The sequence below is a fragment of the Lipotes vexillifer genome, unplaced genomic scaffold, assembly GCF_000442215.2.
Source record: "Lipotes vexillifer unplaced genomic scaffold, Lipotes_vexillifer_v1.1 scaffold1598, whole genome shotgun sequence".
NCBI lineage: Eukaryota > Metazoa > Chordata > Mammalia > Artiodactyla > Lipotidae > Lipotes > Lipotes vexillifer.
Genome location: NW_006799777.1, coordinates 304,051 through 323,194, shown reverse-complemented (window position 1 = coordinate 323,194; position 19,144 = coordinate 304,051). Strand labels below are relative to the sequence as shown.

The window sequence follows — 19,144 nt, the reverse complement described above, 5'->3', positions numbered from 1 at the left end:
AAAAAAAAAAAGAGCTGTACTAGAAATGCCATCTCATAAGCAAATAGTGATTATAGAACCTGATGATAATAAAATGAATATAAAAAGAAAATTAGATGTTAAAGTAGGTTTATTTATCCAACACATATTTATTTGGAAAAGAATGACAATTATGTCTGAGAATACATGAGTGAGAAATAAAAATATCAGTCACTTTTGATCTATATATTTTAATATAACATATCTTTAATATAAAAGAATTCTTAAGAACCCTGCAACAAACTTAAGAATCAAAACAGTACCAAGAGTAACAATAATCTTGAAGTCATTGTGTGGTCTTCACCAATCCCACCTGCCTTTCCCTATGAGGAACCAATAGCCTGAAGTATTTGTTTATCATCCTTGTGATTTGCTTTAACAAAATTATCTTATAACATGTGGATATATATCAAAATATTCTTTATTTTTTCTTAATTTTAAAATATTGCTAAATTCATATTATAATATATGTAATCATTCATGACTTCCTTTTGTTTCCACAACCTTTGTTGAGGGTATTTGTAATTTATTTACTTTGTTTAATAAATAGAAAACTAATGTGTATCATTCCAGCTTTCTGCCAGGAAGAATTTACCACAAACTGACCTAAGGAGGAAGAACCCAAGAAGAGCACAACAGTCTCAGTGAGCTGAAAAGACAGAGAAAGGGTAGCAGAGAGGCTGAGGTGACTGAAAATTATAAGGCAGAATAACAGAAAGGGAAAGCAACACAGAGGATGATTTGTTCAAATCTACATTGGGATATCATTGAGTACTTGACCAAATAATAAGCAGTGTATGTATAGAGTGAGACTTCACACCCTAAGAAAAACTACTGGAGAAGAAAAAACACCAGGAAGCTGAAAAATACTGGATATTTCACAGAGTCAAAAGAAGTGAAAACCCCAACCAATCAAAGTGACAAAAATTTATGAACAAATGGTTAATCCACCAGAGAACCTAAAAAAGACCAGACCTTAGGACAAGGGTTAACCTAGTCCTAAAATAAAGACTACTCTGAACACATACTAACAAAGATTACAAACAATCCTCAGAAGGATTAAGCTGAGCTACAAGTAAATTTGCATGTCAGAACAAAATCTACCAATTGTTAAGGAACAAATTTAAAAAATCAGGTACCTGACAATGTATAGGATGTAACAAATATTGCTAGAAATATGAAGAAGCATAAAGATGAGCTATAAACAGGAGAAAATCAGTCAGAAAACACACAGAAATATCAGGTATTATATATTTACAAAGAACATTTTAAAACAGCTCTTACAAATATATTAATGACTAAATTTAAAAATTTACTTGTTTGGCTTAATATCAGGTTAGACACTGCAGAAGAATAGATGAATGGACTTGAAGATAGAGCAAAACTATATAACATATATAGAGAAAAAATATTGAATTATGCCTAAGAAATCTATGGAACAATCATTAAGTTGTCTAATCTATATGGAAGTTTAGTCCCAGAAGATAGGGATAGACATAAAAATATTTGAAGATTATGGTCAAAAGTTATCACATTATTGAAAAACATAACTCCACAGATCTCCAAAGCTCAATGAAATACAAGCAGTATAAGGCACACCATAATCTAATTGCTAAAAATAAATGGTTAAAAGAAAAATAATTAAAGATAGTCTACCGAGAATTATTTTTCCAGTGATAATATTCTTCCAACATGAAAGCAAAATAAAACAATGGTCAAGCAAAAACAAAACAAAACAAACAAAAAGACAAATCCTGAATAATTTGTTGTAGTAGACAGCATTATAAGAAATGCTAAAGAACGTTTTTTAAGCTGAAGGAAAACTAATATTATTTGGAAACTCCAATCCCCACAAATGAATGAAAAGCTAGAAATCACTTTTTTTCTTTTATAATGTGTGTAAATAGAAAATATATTTGCTCTTTTTAATTTCTAAAATTTATAATTTCTACTTTTTTCTCTAAAGTAAAAATAATAGCAATGTGGTGGAGAGTTTATAAAGTATGTAGGAATAACGTATATGATAAAAATAGCACAAAATATGGGAAGGGAGACAAGTGAGCATAATATTGTCTGATACATATTCCAAGCTTTAGAACAACAATACATACATAAAAAGAACAAAGGGCTATAGCTAATGAATCAATAGAAGGCCTTAATGAAATACTAAAAGAAATAATAATAATAATAATAAGTAATTAAAGGAAAATAAGGAAAAGAAAGAGGTCAAAAAAGGAACAAAAAACTGATGAAGTAGAAAGAAAACTAGACTTCAAACCCAACCATAGATAACTGTTTTAAATGTAAATTCACTAAAACACACCAAAGGTGGACATTGTGAAACTGGATGAAAAAGCAAGACCCTATAATACTATAATATACTATCTGCAAGAATCCCATTTTAAATGTGTGTGTATATCTATCTATCTATCTATCTATCTATGTATCTATCTATCATCTATCAAGAGTATATATGTTGAAAGAAAGAGGATTAAAAAAGATATAAGCATTACTCATAAGAAAGTTAGTTACTATCTTAATACCAGGTAGTATACGTTAGCACAAGGAATGTTACCTAATATGAAGATAGACTCTTCATAATAATAAAAAGATTAATTTCTCAAGACAATATTAGAAATCTAAAATATATATGCACCTAATAACAAAGCTTTAAAATATAAGGAAAATTTGATATTAAAGAAGAAATTGACAAATCCCCAATTATAATTGGAAATTTTAACATTCTTCTCTAGTAACTTATAAATTACAAGAATAGCAGGATGGAAAATCAATAAAGTAACATTCTTCTCCAGTAATTTATCAATTACAAGAACAAAAAGACAGAAAATCAGTAAAGTACAGAAGACTTGAATACAATTATTAACCAAGTTGACATAATTTATATTTAAAGAACACTACAGCCACTAACTACAGAACACACTTAAAAAATCTACTCATGGAACATTCACAAAGATTAACTATATGGTAGGCCGTAAAAGAAGTATCACTCCTTATTACAGGACTGAAAATTTAGAGAGTATATTCTTTTTTAAAAAAATTTTATTGGAATATAATTGATTTACAATTTTGTGTTGGTTTCAGATGTACCACAAAGTGAATCAGTTATACGTTTACATATATACACTCTTTATTTAGATTCTTTTCCCCTATAGGCCATTACAGAGTATTGAGTAGAGTTCCCTGTGCTATACAGTAGGTTCTTATTGGTTATCTACTTTATATATAGTAGTGTGTTTATGTCAGCCCCAGTCTCCCAATTTATCCTTCCCCCGCTTATCCTGTGGTAACCATAAGTTTGTTTGCTACATCGGTGACTCTACTTCTGTTTTGTAAATAAGTTCATTTGCACCCTTATTTTTTTTTTTATATTCCACATATAAGTGATATCATGTCACACTGAGTGAAGTAAATCAGACACAGAAAGACAAATATCATATGATATCGTGTATATGTGGAATCTTTAACTGAAACAAAATAAACTGTACATCAATAACAAAAGGATACTTGAAAAGTCACCAAAATATTTGGAAATTCAAGAACACAAAACTAAATAACCAAGTTGTCAAGAAATCACAGGGGAAATTAGAAAATATTTTAAACTGAATAATAATGAAAACACAATGTGTGATATAGTTAAGGTAATGCTTAAGTGTAAATTTATATATTTAAAAAAGGGAAAATTTGAAAATCAATGGTCTAAACTTCCACCTTAAACAATTAGAAATGTCAATCACTTTAAAATCAAAGTTAATACAAGGAAAGAAAGAATAAATAGCAGATATCAATGAAATTGAATACGGACAGACAATGGGAAAAAAATGAAATACAAAGCTGTTCTTATAGAAAATGTCAATATAATTGATAAACATAAAAAAGAAGAGCTAAAATTCAAATTATCAATATCAAGTAGGAAAGAGGAAACTTCACTATATCTCTACTCTAAAGCATTAAATGACAGGAAGGGAATGTTTAACATTTAATTTTACAATTAAACTAAATAAACTCCTTAAAGGACATAATTTGCATAATTGGCAAAAGAAGAAATAGAAAAAACTGAATTATCCCATATCTATTAATGAAATTGAATTTGTAATTAAAAACCTCCCCACTGCAAAAACTTGAATAGGATAGCTTCACTGATGTATTTTGTCAGGCACATAAGGAAGCAATGATGTGAGGTTTACCCCAGGAATACAAAAATGGTTTAACTTTTAAGAATCAATTAATGTGAACTTCTTTGGTGGTGCAGTGGTAAAGAATCCGCCTGCCAATGTAGGGGACATGGGTTCGAGCCCTGGTCTGGAAAGATCCCACATGCCATGGAGCAACTAAGCCTGTGTGCCACAACAAACAGCCTGTGCTCTAGAGCCCGTGAGCCACAACTACTGAAGCTTGTGCGCCTAGAGCCTGTGCTCCGCAACAAGAGGAGCCACCGCAATGAGAAGCCCATGCACCACAATGATGAGTAGCCCCTGCTCACCACAACTAGAGAAAGCCTGCACGCAGCAACAAAGACCCAATGCAGCCAAAAATAAATAAATAAATAAATAAATTTAAATATCAATTAATGCAACTTGTCACATGAATAAAACAAAAGAGAATAACCTTACATTCATGTTTGTTAGTGCAGAAAAAACATATGACAAAATTCAACAAACTTAATGAAATGCTTAACAATGTAAGATTAAAGGGAAGCTTCCTCAGCCAGAAAAAGGGTATCTAAAAAAAAAAAAAATATATATATATATATATATATACATATATATTTTTTCAACATCATACTAAATGGTAAAAACTAAAATATCCTCCTTTTTTTCTCTTTCTTTTTTTCTCTAACTACTTATGTTCAACATTTAATGGGAATGGATCCTAGATAGTAAAATGTCTTAAAAAGAAATAAAACGTCTTAGAGACAGGAAAGGAAGAAGTAAAACAGTTTGCAGATGCTGTAGATATGTATGTGTACTGTGTTGAGTATCTACCAACATGTACTAAAGTTAATATTTAGGGATAAACTATACAAAATATACACACAACTTGTACACTGAGAAATAACATAATATTGCTGAGAGAAATGAAAGAATATCTAAATAACTGAGGAGATATATACCATGTTTATGGATTCCAACACTCAGTAGTGTTCAGATGTCAATCTCCCCAAACTCACATATGAATTCAACATAATTCAGTCAAAATCTCAGGAAACTTAAATTAGCAAGCTACTTTTAAAATTTACATTAAAATTCAAAGAATATCGAATAGCCACAACAATTTGGTAAAAAAAGAATGAACATAAAAGACTGAACACACGTGATTTCAAGATTTTCTCTAAAAGCAGCAGTAATCAGGAAAGTGAGGAACTGGCATAAGACAGGTTTACAGATTAAGGGAAGAGAGGAGAGTCCAAATAGACCCCCACACATATAAGATTAGTTTGTCACAAAAATGCCAAGTAATTCAATGGGGAAAAAGAGTACTATTTTGAGCAAATAGTACTGCAACATGTGGATATTCTTATTGAATAAAATTTAAAAGATTGACAATACCTAGTATTTTTCAAGGATGTAAAACAGCTGGAAATTTTATACATTTCTTGTGGAAGTATAAAATTATATAGTTATTATGGCAAATAGTCTGGCAGTTTTTTATACAGTTAAACATTTACCTTGGGCTTCCCTGGTGGCGCAGTGGTTGAGAGTCCGCCTGCCAATTCAGGGGACACGGGTTCGTGCCCCGGTCCGGGAAGATCCCACATGCCGCGGAGCGGCTGGGCCCGTGAGACATGGCCACTGAGCCTGCGCGTCCGGAGCCTGTGCTCCGCAACAGGAGAGGCCACAACAGTGAGAGGCCCGCGTACCGCAAACAAACAAACAAAAACATTTACTTTATCATAAAACCTAGAAATTCTACTCCTAGTTACTTACCCAAGAGACATAAAAATGTGTCCACCAAAAACTTGTACATGAATGTACAAAGCGTTTTTATTCATTCATAATCGCTTAAAACTGAAAACAACACAAATGTCCAATAGTCAAGACTGGGTAAAGAAATTGTGGCTTATCCATGTATTAAAATACTACTCAACCATTAAAAGAAATGACCTATTGATCCACACAACAACATAGATTAATCTCACAAATCTTATGCTGAGACAAAAAGCCAGTCTAAAAATGATACAGACTGTATGATTCAATTTACATTACAGACTAAAAAATACAAAGTAATCTTAAATTATGGAAGTCAGATAATTGATCACCTGGGACAAGGGTGAGGGTGATAGGGAAGGGGAATGAGGAAACTTCTGGGGGTGAAAGAAATATTCTACATCCTGTTAACCTAATTAAGGTGATAGTTGAATAGGAATGTACATTTGTCAAGACTCTTCAAACTGTATACTTAAATAGATTTATTTTATTTTTGGTAAATTATATCTTAAAAAAGGTTTATTTTTAAATACCACTATAAAAATAGTGTACATTGTTCTTTGTGGACATGTGCAAGAGTTTCTCTGGGGATTGTAATTAGTAATTCCATTCCATCTCATTAGTGATCTTCCAGATCATAGAATATGTAATTATTCTCACTTGTAAGATGATTCCAATAGTTTTCCAAAGTTGTTGTACAAATATAAAACCCTACGATGTGTATAAGACTTATTGGTTGACATCCATGTCTACAATTACCAGGTTTTTCAAAGTACTACATTTTGCAAATCTGTTAGGCATGAAATAAAATTTCATTGTAATCTAAATTTTCATTTCCCTGATTATTAATGAGATTCAGTGTGCTGTCATATGTTTCTTGATAATTTATGTTTTTTTCTTTTGTCTTTTCTCATTTTTATGAGTTGTTTTCCTATACATTTGTAAGAGTTCTTTATTTAATCTGTAGGCTTTGTCAGTTATTTGTGTGTCAAGTAACTCCTCCCCAGTTGTGTTCTTTTAATAAAAATAAAGTGTTAATATTAACGCAGTCAAATGTATAAATATTTTTATGGGTAGCAATATTTTATATGTTGCTTTAAAAGTTAATTCCTCCCTACAACAAAGACATAAAAGCATTTTATATATACCTATTTCTGCAAGAGTTAACATTGACATTAACATCTATCCAGCAGACCCAGGAAAAGTGAAAATGGAGGATCATGTGGAAATTTTGTTCCTAGATCACGTTTGGTACATTGTTCTTTCCGTATTCTGTTGACCAGAACTCAATCCCATGCCCCTCCCTAAGGGATGCTGGAAAAATGAGGCGTAATTATGTGTCCAGGGAAAAAGGAAAATGTGGTTTTTGAACACTTAGTTAATCTATTCTTCTGAAGAATATTTTGGTTCTTCCAACACATTGAATGCACTTGTTCCTTTTCCCAAGGGAGACAAACCAAATCTCATCTGGCCTCTGCATCCACTCAAGTCCAAGATTTCCAGATCTCCATCAGGTCTAGATATGGATCATCTTGATTCTGTAACATATATACTTAAAAGAGAAGTTCAATATCCACAGAAAAAATATTCCACTCAGAAAAGAGATGAACAGGAGCCCCAAACTACTCACTGTTCCATCACAAATATGAAATTCTCCTGTAAGATCATTCGTTGTAAAGCTTTTCTCTCTTGTGTGTGTGGGAAGAATGAGAGAGTTCTTAATTAGACACCAATATTACTCTTTGTAAGAAATTACCTTGTCTATCCTCCAGGGTATCTTGACTTCCCTCTCTGACATTTTTCTTTTTTATTCTATTTCAAGGCCACAGTTGAAATGTGTATTGAGGAGTGTTCCTTCCTTGGGGGCTGTACAGATTTTGTAACTCAAATTCCTGTTGATCTACATTTGGAAGCTTAAAATTTGTTTTAAGGCTCAAATGCTCAAAGATCTGTTGCTGTTTTAAACTGAGACACTTGGTTTCTTTGGCAATGTAGTCATCTCAAAATCTAATTGTCTTCTGACTTGTTTGCTTCCACTCAATTCTATGTACTAATAACTTCATTGAAAATTATTCAATAAATAATATTTCAATTAAACAATTAACAAAAGCTATTTAAAAGCTAATTTTAAAACATTTATCAAAAATAAAAAATACCTTCTTTTTCCAAAGGACATATAACTTTCACAATAATTCATTCTATATTTAGCTACAAAGATTAACAAGTTCCAAAAAGCAGAAACTACCAGTCACTATCTCTACATGTCAAAACGTATGGCATGTTGTTACCTCTGATATCAGAGGTAAAAGCAGTCATACTTTTATTATTAACCATAATAAATAAGTATATCACACCTCCAGCTAAAAAAATTAGAATACAATAATAAATGTGCTAATCAAGAAACAGGAATAAGGAAATAAAAAATAGAAACTCTAAAACACACACCAAAAAATTAAAAATTCCAAAAAAATTGTAAAGACCAGTAAAAGAGACAAACCTTTGACAAAACTAATCATTGTCACCAACATTTATTGGGTACTCACTACTTGCAATGTATTTTGCTAAGCAGTTTATAAGAACTTAGCTCACTTAATGATCAAAGCCATGATATGAGACTTATTCATTCATTTACTTCATAAACATTTATTAAGTACCAACTATATGCCCAGCACTCTATGAGACACTGTGGACATACTGCTGAACAAGAGAAATGATGCCTCTGCCCTCAAGATATTTGCATTCTGAAAGAACAAATAAATACCCTCATTTTACAGTTGGGGAAACCAGATCGTAGAACTTAGATAGCTTTCTTAAGGTTACACAGCATCTTTGTGTTCGAATTTTATTGTATTCCCTGATATATTGTACCCCTAACCAAAACAGAATGCTAAAAAGGGGAGGGGGAGATTGAGAAAGCACATACTCAAACCATTAAAATTGTAAAGAAGGTACAAATATTATCACCATATTATTGCAAACATTTTTTTCACCTACTTGCTCTGTGCCAGGTAGTACTTTAAATCATTAAATGTTTATAATTACCCTCTGAACTACATATTATTATTTATACCATATTTTATATTTGGGGTAACTGAAGAAATGAAATGAGATATTAAGAAACTTGTAGTTGCATGCAAATGAAAACTACAATGAGGTATCCCTTCATGCTGGTCAGAATGGCCATTATCAAAAAAGCTAGAAACAATAAATACTGGAAAGGGAATGGTGAAAAGGAAACCCTCCTACACTGTTGGTGGGAATGTAAATTGATACAACCATGATGGAAAACAGTATGGAGGTTTCTTAAAAAACTAAAACTAGAACTACCATATGACCCAGAAATCTCACTACTTGGCATATACCCTGAGAAAACCATAATTCAAAAAGAGGTATGCACCACAATGTTCATTGCAGCACTATTTACAATAGCCGGGACATGGAACCAACCTAAATGTCCATTGACATTTAGGTGAATGGATAAAGAACATGTGGCACATATATACAATGGAATATTACTCAGCTGTAAAAAGAAACGAAATTGAGTAATTTGTAGTGAGGTGGATGGACCTAGAGTCTGTCATACAGAGTAAAGTAAGTCTGAAAGAGAAAAACAAATACTGTGCACTAACACATATATATGGCATCTAAAAAAAAAAAAAAAGGTACTGATGAACCTAGTTGCAGGCCAGGAATAAAGAGGTAGACATAGAGAATGGGCTTGATGACATGGGGTGGGAGGGTGAAGCTGGGATGAAGTGAGAGTAGCATCAACATATAAACACTACTGAATGTAAAATAGTTAGCTACTGGGAAGCAGCAACATAGCACAGGGAGATCAGCTCGGTGCTTTGCCATGACATAGGGGGTGGGATGGGGAAGATGGGAGGGAGGCTCAAGAGGGAAGGGATATGGGGACATGTGTATGCATATGGTTGATTTACTTTGTTGTGCAACAGAAACTAACACAGTATTGTGAAGCAATTACACTCCAGTAAAGATCTATTTAAAAAAATAAAACCTTGTAGTTGAAGAGCTGTTTTTATCCTGGGAAGTATGGATGTAGAATACAGGCTTAACTACTACTAAAACATGTGACCACTTATGATGGAAGAGTTTTTTAAACCTTTAAACAATTGGCATTTATATAACTCAGTGCTAAAACATTGAAATTATGGATGAAATACTTGATTTTCTAGGGAAACATGAATTGCTAAAGTTGGCACAAGCAAAAATTTATATACAAATAATTAAAGAAAACATGGAAGAAATTGAAAACACTTTCAAAAAACTAACTCTACTGATGGTGGCAGGTGCAGGTGAATTTTTGTGAGTCCTATTAGTGTTCTAAGGAACATATTTTCTCTACTATTTAAGCTATCAGGATAAGAGATAAGAATGTTCTGGCATGTTTACCAAGCTATCACCCATCATTATGATACCAAATCTGTCAATGCTAGCTTGTAAACAAAGCAACCACCAACTCACTAACAAATATGGACACATGCAAACCAACAAACCTAATGAGTACAGACAATCTCACATTTGAATATAGATGCAGAAATCTTAAATTTAAAAATATATCAAATCCATTCTTGTACACATTAAAAGAATGATATATCAGGCCAATGTAAGTGTTATTTGAAAATGCAAGATTCAGTTTTCCTGGATATTGAAGCAAAAATTGTCAACTCTAGTACAGCAATGTTACAAAACATCCAGGTAGTATACACAAAGCACTTTGATGTTTAAAAGAAAAAAACTCCCAGCCGACTGCACAAATAAGGGAAGACTTTACTGAAGAGGAGGAATTTAGAATGGGTCTCAAAGAATTAGTAGCATTTTAACAGATATGACTGGGAACACACAAAGTTGTGTTTCTGGGTCAGGAGATATGGAAGGAAGTAGTGAGAAATCGAACTGAAAAAGCAGACTGGGTCCAGAGCATAAAGTACATTAAATGTAGATAGTAATAAATGAACCAGTGGAACAGAACTGTGAAGCCCAAAACAGATTTAAGCATGTGAGAACCAATTATATAACAAAGGCAACATTCCAAAAATTGTCGGAAAAGGAGTTTTAAGGGTGCTAAAATAATTAGTTGCACTTCCTATTTCACATCAAAAACATGTCCAGATGGATTAAAGATCCAACTGCTAAAAAATAATTTAAAAAACATGCTACCAGGGCTTCCCTGGTGGCGCAGTGGTTGAAAGTCCGCCTGCCCATGCAGGGGACACGGGTTCGTGCCCTGGTCCGGGAAGATCCCACATGCCGGGGAGCAGCTGGGCCTGTGAGCCATGGCCACTGAGCCTGCGCGTCCGGAGCCTGTGCTCCGCAATGGGAGAGGCCACAGCATTGGGAGGCCCGCATACCACAAAAAAAAAAAAAAAAAAAAAAAAAAATGTTACCAGAAACGCTGAAGGAAATATGGACATAAACTTGGGTTTACAGATAATTTTACAAGCAAATAAAAATTCAGAAGTCATGAAGGAAACTACAAATATGTTTGTTTCTCCCAAAAATATTTATAAAATTGTATCACAGATACCATCATAAACTATCAATACACTGAGAAGGAATTTTTCTGAGAAACAAAGTCATAATAGCCCTAATACACAAAGAACTCTAAGAAACTAAACAAGGCAAACAGGCAAATAGAAAAGTGAAAGAAATAATTGAAAAATAACATAAGCAAACAATTCACAGAAAAGCAGATTCAAATAGTCAATATAATTATGAAAAGGTGTTCAACTTTCTTAGAGTCCAGAGAAATTTTAACAGAATGCCACTTTTAACCTTTCAATGCTGACAAAAATTAAACAGATTGATCACATAATGTGGTGGCAAAGATATGGGGAAACAGTCTCATATATTACTTATAGGTGTGGAAACTGCTACTATATTATTGGAAAACAATCTGGCAGTGCTTATTAAATTGAAAAATGTGCACGCCCTTTGATCTATCAATTCCACTTTTGTGAATGCTGTAGAAAATGAAAAGCAATGGTATATGTACAAGGTTGCTTATAGAAATATTATTTCTTAGTAACAACAACAAAAAAAGGTTGGGACTGTGCTGAATGTCTAACTATAGGGGATGGTTGATTAAATTCTGATACATCTATACAAGGGAATAATATGCAGCTATTAGCCAGAATAAGTCAGGAGTTGGTCTTGGATTTGATATTTTATTAATAAAATAACTCATCATATGTGTTTATACATGCATCACCGCAACAAGGTGGGAAATTACTTGCTAACTGTATTTCTTTTTGCAGAAAGAAGATACTTGAAGGGGTGGGGGCAAAAAAAAGTTCTTAATTCACTTTTCCTGACTCTTTTGTTCAACTTTTGTAATAAGCATATATTATTTTATAATTTATCCAAGTTACTTTTTCCATTTAAACAAATTTACAAAGTTAAAAAAATAAAGTATAATATATATATGATATAATATATATATATATATATATATATATATATATATATATATATATATGTAAAATAGAGTCTCTGAATTGCTTTCCTGAAATACGAAAGAAAAGGAAACTATCCTCCTTGTAATCTAACTACTTACCAGACGATCCACATGGAAAGTGAAGTACATCAACCAGCACATGGTCCTTAATTGTGATGACACTTTATCGCACTCAGCCTATTAAGTGCTTAAATTACCAGATAACAGAATCTATGTTCGTAATAGTGGAAAGTGTATTAATGATACTTTCCTTCCTTATTGTAGCCCAGTTCCAACAATCACATGGATAAAGGTTAATGGTTATATTCCTGGTAAAGCACGTCTGCGTAAATCTCAGGCAGTACTGGAAATACCCAATGTGCAGCTGGACGATGCAGGCATATATGAGTGCCGAGCTGAAAACTCACGTGGAAAAAATTCCTTTCGTGGACAATTACAAGTATACAGTAAGTGTTTTCAGCAAAAATGGATGCTCTAGTCCCAAGAATCAAACTGAAAATACAAACTAATTTGAACTAAATATTGCTTGTTAGCTACATTAAAAAATGAGTAATAATTTATAATCATGTTTCTTTTACATGGCAAAGCATCAAGTAAAATTACCCTACACACAGAAATGCTTTAAATTAAAAATGAATGGGGAATTATAAGGTTCTTTGTACAACATAAAGAATTGATGACCTTAAAAATGAGATACATTCCCAGTACCAAAGCCATCCTCTAAGTTACAAATCTTGTAACCTTTATTAACATCTTCTTGCCCTTGGCCTGAATTAGAAGTCACAATTAATGCCCATGAACCAAATCCTACTTGTCTTTTTTCCTTGTAAGTAAAAATTTATTGGAACACAGCCTCACCCCTTTGTTTACATATTGCCTAGGTCAGCTTTTGCACTGATAAGGCAGAATTACGTAATTGAGACTGAGATCAGCTGACTTGCAAAGCCTCAAATATTTGATATCTCATCCTTTACAGAAATTTGCTGCCCTACTCTAAATTAATGCATCTGTATAATAAATAAACTTCACAGCCTACAAGTGTTTATATTGTCTAAAAATTTCAGAGATAACAAGTTATGTGTAAAATTGGGAAAATCTACTTCAAAAATATGTACAATATCATCTTTACTTCTATGAATCACAAATTGTACTTTTCATATTTACTACTTTTCATATTTGCTTTTATAATGTACATTATACATAAAGGGTAAGTGATAATCGTATTTCTCAGATGAGGACAATAAAAAACAGTGGAAAACTATAATGCAGAGCACTGATACAAGCAAATACAGATGTTTCCAATATGAAATTAAACAAATTTCATATTCAACTGAATCTGCCAGCAGCTATAACTGTCACTGTATCTCAAGATCAGTTCTTCTAAAAAAACTTAATGTTCTTCACAGGGACTTTAAAAAGTATTTTGAAATATTAATATCTGAATTCAGCCAATTTTCCTTTTCTTATTAGTAACAACTCCTTTAGAAATTCAGCACTCCAACCAACTTGACATTTTGTTCATTCACTCATTAATTCAACTAATGTTTATTTAGTGGCTATTACTGCACTATATTAGTAATAGAGATTTGAAGGAGCTCCTGGTCCACTAAATCAGATGAAAAGCAAGCCCCACCTAGGGCAGAGCATGCTATCTAGCTGTGATGAAAGCATGTGCAAAGGACTATGGGAGCACAGCGTCCACTGCATTCTACTGGGATGATTCAGGAAAGCATTCCAGAAAATTTGTACCTTAAGGGCTATCCCACCCACCAGTGGTCTGGCAGCCAGCTGGGTCAGGACACAGCCCCTACCATCAGCAGGCTGGCCCCAGTCCCAGGACCCCCTAGGGCCACATAACCAGCTACCAACCAGTGGGTCAGTGCCAGCCCTGTGTCACCAGGCCATGAAGCCAGCCATGCTGGACAGAGGCACTCACTCCAGCAGGCCAGCAGACACTGTATGAGGTAGGGCCAGACAGCAAATGAGGCAGAAATAAATTAAATAGAGGCTAGAAAACAATTTAAAAAATCATTGAAACTAAGAGCTGGTATTTCGAAAAGATAAACAAAGTTGATAAACCTTTAACTAGACTCATCAAGAAAAAAGGGAAACCATATAAATTAAATCAGAAATGAAAGAGAAGTTACAACCAACACCACACTAATACAAAGGATCATAAGAGATTACTACAAACAATTATATTCCAATATAATGGACAATGTAGAAGAAACAGATAAATTTCTGGAAATGTACAATCTCCCAAGAATGAATCAGGAAGAAATAGAAAATATAAACAGACAAATTTCCAGTAATGAAATTGAATTAACAATTAGGAAAAAAAAAAAGAAAGCTTCCAGAAAACAAAAGTCCAGTACCAAATGGGCTCACATGTGAAGTCTATCAAAAATTTAAAGAAGAGTTAACATCTATCCTTCTCAAACTATTCCAAAAATTTGCAGAGAAAGAAATGCTTCTGAATTCATTCTTCAAGGCCAATATCACCCTGATACCAAAACCAGATAAAGATATAAGACACACACAAAATTTTAGGCTAATATCATTGATGAACATAGGTGTACATATTGTCAACAAAAAATTAGCAAATTGAATTCAACAATACATTAAAAGGATCTTACACTATGATCCACTGGGACTTACCCCAGGGATGCAAGGATGGTTCAACATACACAAATCAATCAATATGATATACCACCTTAACAAATTGAACAATAAAACTCAAATGATCATCTCAATAGAAAAAGCTTTTGACAAAATTCAACATGCATTTATGATGAAAACTCAACAAAGTGGGTGTAGAGGGAACATACCTCAACATGATAAAGGCTATATATGAGAATCCCACAGCTAACACCATACTCAATGTGGAAAGCTAAAAGTATTTTCTGTCAGATCAGGAACAGGACAATGATGCCTACTCTTGCCATTTTTATTCAAAATAGTATTGGGAGTCCTAGCCACAGCAATCAGAAAAGAAAAAGAAATCCAAATTGGAAAAGAAGTAAAACTTTGCAAAAGACAGAATACTTTATAGAAAAAATCCTAAAGGCATCACTCCAAAACTATTACAACTCATCAATGAATTCAATAAAATTGCAAGATACAAAATTAATATACAGAAATCTGTTGCACTTCTAAATAAAAACTAACTGCAAACTCTCAGAAAGAAAAATTATGAAAACAATCCCATTTATCATCACATCAAAAAGAGTCAAATCCCTAGGAATAAATCTAACTAAGGATGTAAAAGACCTATATTTGGAACATTATAAGACACTGATGAAAGAAATTGAACACAACACAAACAAATGGAAAAGTATAACATGCTCAAAGTTTGAAAGAATTAATATTGTTAAAATGACCATAGTACCCAAGGCGATCTACAGATTCAATGCAATGCCTATCAAAATATCAAAGGCATTTTTTACAGAACTAGAAAAAATAATTCTAAAATTTGTATGAAAACACAGAAGACCCCGAACAGCAAAAGAAATCTTGAGAAAGAAGAACCAAGTTGGCAGTATCACAATCCTTGATTTCAAACTATACTACAAAGCTCCAGTAATCAAAACACTACAGTACTGGCACAGAAACACACACCTAGATCAATGGAACAGAATACAGAGCCCAGAAGTGAACCCACATATATATGGTCAATTAATCTATGACAAAGGAGGCAAGAATATGAAATGAGGAAAAGACATCCTCTTCAATAAAGGGTGTTGGAAAAATTGGACAGCCACATGAGAAAGAATCCAACTGAATTATTTTCTCACACCATACACAAAAATAAACTCAAAATTAATTAAAGATGTAAATGTAAGACCTGAAACCATAAAACTCCAAGAAGAAAACATAGACAGTATGATCTTTGACATAAGTCTTAGCAATATTTTTTTGGATCAGTCTCTTCAGGCAAGGGAAACAAAAGCAATTTTAAAAATGGAACTAAATCGGGCTTCCCTGGTGGTGCAGTGGTTGAGAGTCCACCTGCCGATGCAGGGGACACGGGTTTATGCCCCAGTCTGGGAAGATCCCACATGCCATGGAGTGGCTAGTCCCGTGAGCCATGGCCGCTGAGCCTGCGTGTCCGGAGCCTGTGCTCTGCAACGTGAGAGGCCACAACAGTGAGAGGCCCACGTACCGAAAAAAAAAAAAAAAAGGAACTAAATCAAACTAAAAGGCCTTTGCACAGTAAAGGAAACTATCAGAAAGACTGCCAACTGAGTAGATATTTGCAAATGATACATCTGATAAGGAGTTATAAACCAAAATATACAAAGAACTCATACAACTCAACATCAAAAAAGCAAACAACCCAGTTAAAAAAATGGGCAGAGGACCTGAATAGACACTTTTTCAAAGAAGATATGTATATAGCCAACAGGCACATGAAAAGATGTTCAACATCTCTAGTCATCGGGGAAATGCAAATCAAACCAACAATGAACATCACCTCAGACCTTTCAGAGTGGCTATTATCAAAAAACAACAAATAATTGTTGGTAAAGATGTGGAGAAAAGGGAACCTTCATGCACTGTTGGTAGGAATATAAATTGGTGTAGCCACTGTGGAAAACGGTATGGAGGTTCCTCAAAAAATTTAAAAAATAAAACTACCATGTGATTCAACAGTTCCACTCCTGGGTATTTATACAAAGAAATGAAAACAATAATTTGAAAATAAATATGCACCCCTATGTTTATTGCAGCGTTATTTACAGTAGCCAAAATATGGAAGCAATCTAAGTACTCATTTATAGATTAATGGATAAAAATGATGTGAGATTATATATATATATATAATATGGACTAATACACAGCCTAAAAAAAAAGAATGAAATCTTGCCATCTGCAACAACAAGGGTAGACCTAGAGGGTATTATGCTAAGGGAAATACATCATAGAAAGACAAATAGCATATGATTTCACTTATATGTGGAATCCAAAAAACAAAATAAATGAACAGACATAAAACAGAACAGAGTCATAGGTACAGAGAACAAACAGGTGGTTGCCAGAGGGGAGAGGGGTGGAGGAATGAAAGAAATAGATGAGGGAGATTAAGAGGTACAAACTTAAAAAAATATTTGACAATGGAGGAAAGACACTTTAACCATATCTTACAGATTTCATACAATTGCATTGTTATCTTTCTGATAAAGAAATTTTTCTCTGTTGTAATTTTGAAAGCTTATATATTTACATATATATTTATAATGCACTAGAATGCTAGTAAATATAGAACAATTTTATAGCAAATGAAATTTGAATTTACAAATTATTATTCCAAAGCTATTCACGTTCTATCAGAAAAGAAAAAGCAGAGCAGTTATTCAATATACTGACATGTTTTATTACTTCAATCCATGCTAAAGCTGCTTTAGTATTTGGAAGAAGTGATACCTCTAAGCCTTCTTACTAAACAAGTTCCAGTGCTCTTCATTGGGAGAGTCTAGCCACTTACTGAAAAGTTGGTAAAACAAGATTTGCTTCACTTAGATTATCAGAACATTATCATTGCTATATTTTTTTACACAGGAAATAGAGTGCTGTGTGTAATGTAATGCTGTGTTTCCTCCAAGCACCAATAGTTAATGCATAAGAATTTGTGAATATTCCATATGACTTTTGAGCTTGCTGAAGTATTTGAGAAATAAAATTACCCTTATTTAATGCTTAAACTCTTACAGCATACCCACACTGGGTAGCAAAACTGAATGATACTCAGTTAGACAGCGGGAGCCCTCTCCGATGGGAATGTAAGGCTACTGGAAAACCCAGACCCACATACCGTTGGCTGAAGAATGGAGTACCCCTCTTGCTTCAGGTACTGTTGGTAACCTTAGCCTGTTCCAGTGTAATTTTAGAAGGATTTCACAAAGGATAAGCTATCTTCCTTTAGTCTTATTGAAAGCCATTTCTTATGTATCCCTTATATTTGGAATGAGAAAAATAACATATATAAACAAGATTTTCTTTTTATTTTAATTGCCTCATTACTTTTTTGAGTAATATATCACTTCTTTAAACTTTATTCTATCCTATAAATTCATTCAAAAATATCAATGATTATCATAGATGTATTGCCATTTCCAGCAGACTTTTAGACATCATCTAGTTTATTGCTGTCACTTTGCAGATGATGGAGTTATCTCCAAGAAGTAAAGTGACTTGCCCAAGATCATATGTTTAGTAAGAGATGAAACTGAAAGAGAATCCTAGTCTTCTGTGCCCTGGGCACGTTCTTCACAACATCCGGCTACATATTGAAAAGTTTATTTTTAGTAAATCTATTGCATGCTTTTATTTTTTAACATCTTTATTGGAGTACAATTGCTTACAATGGTGTGCTAGTTTCTGCTGTATAACAAAGTGAATTAGCTATACATTTATATATATCCCCATATCTCCTCCTTCTTGTGTCTCCTTCCCACCCTCCCTATCCCACCTCTCTAGGTGGTCACAAAGCACCGAGCTGATCTCCCTGTGCTTGCAGCTGCTTCCCACTAGCTATCTATTTTACATTTGGTAGTGTATATATGTCCATGCCACTCTCTCACTTCATCCCAGCTTACCCTTCCCCCTCCCCGTGTCCTCAAAACAACTTAATACCTACTGAATTTGAGAATAAATCGATTATTATTTAAAATAAGAATAATTGTTATAATTTCAGCTCTTTCCC

The 19,144-nt window shown here is 33.3% G+C and overlaps 1 protein-coding gene across 1 annotated transcript in view; it reads left to right on the top strand.

Annotated features, from left to right (window-relative positions):
* Positions 1–19,144, top strand: part of CNTN5 (contactin 5) — a 533,631-nt gene that overhangs the window by 214,674 nt on the left and 299,813 nt on the right. The window contains exons 8-9 of the mRNA XM_007471947.1: positions 12,706–12,887; positions 18,153–18,289. Coding sequence (XP_007472009.1) covers positions 12,706–12,887; positions 18,153–18,289 — 319 coding nt within the window. The remainder of the gene's footprint in view (positions 1–12,705; positions 12,888–18,152; positions 18,290–19,144) is intronic.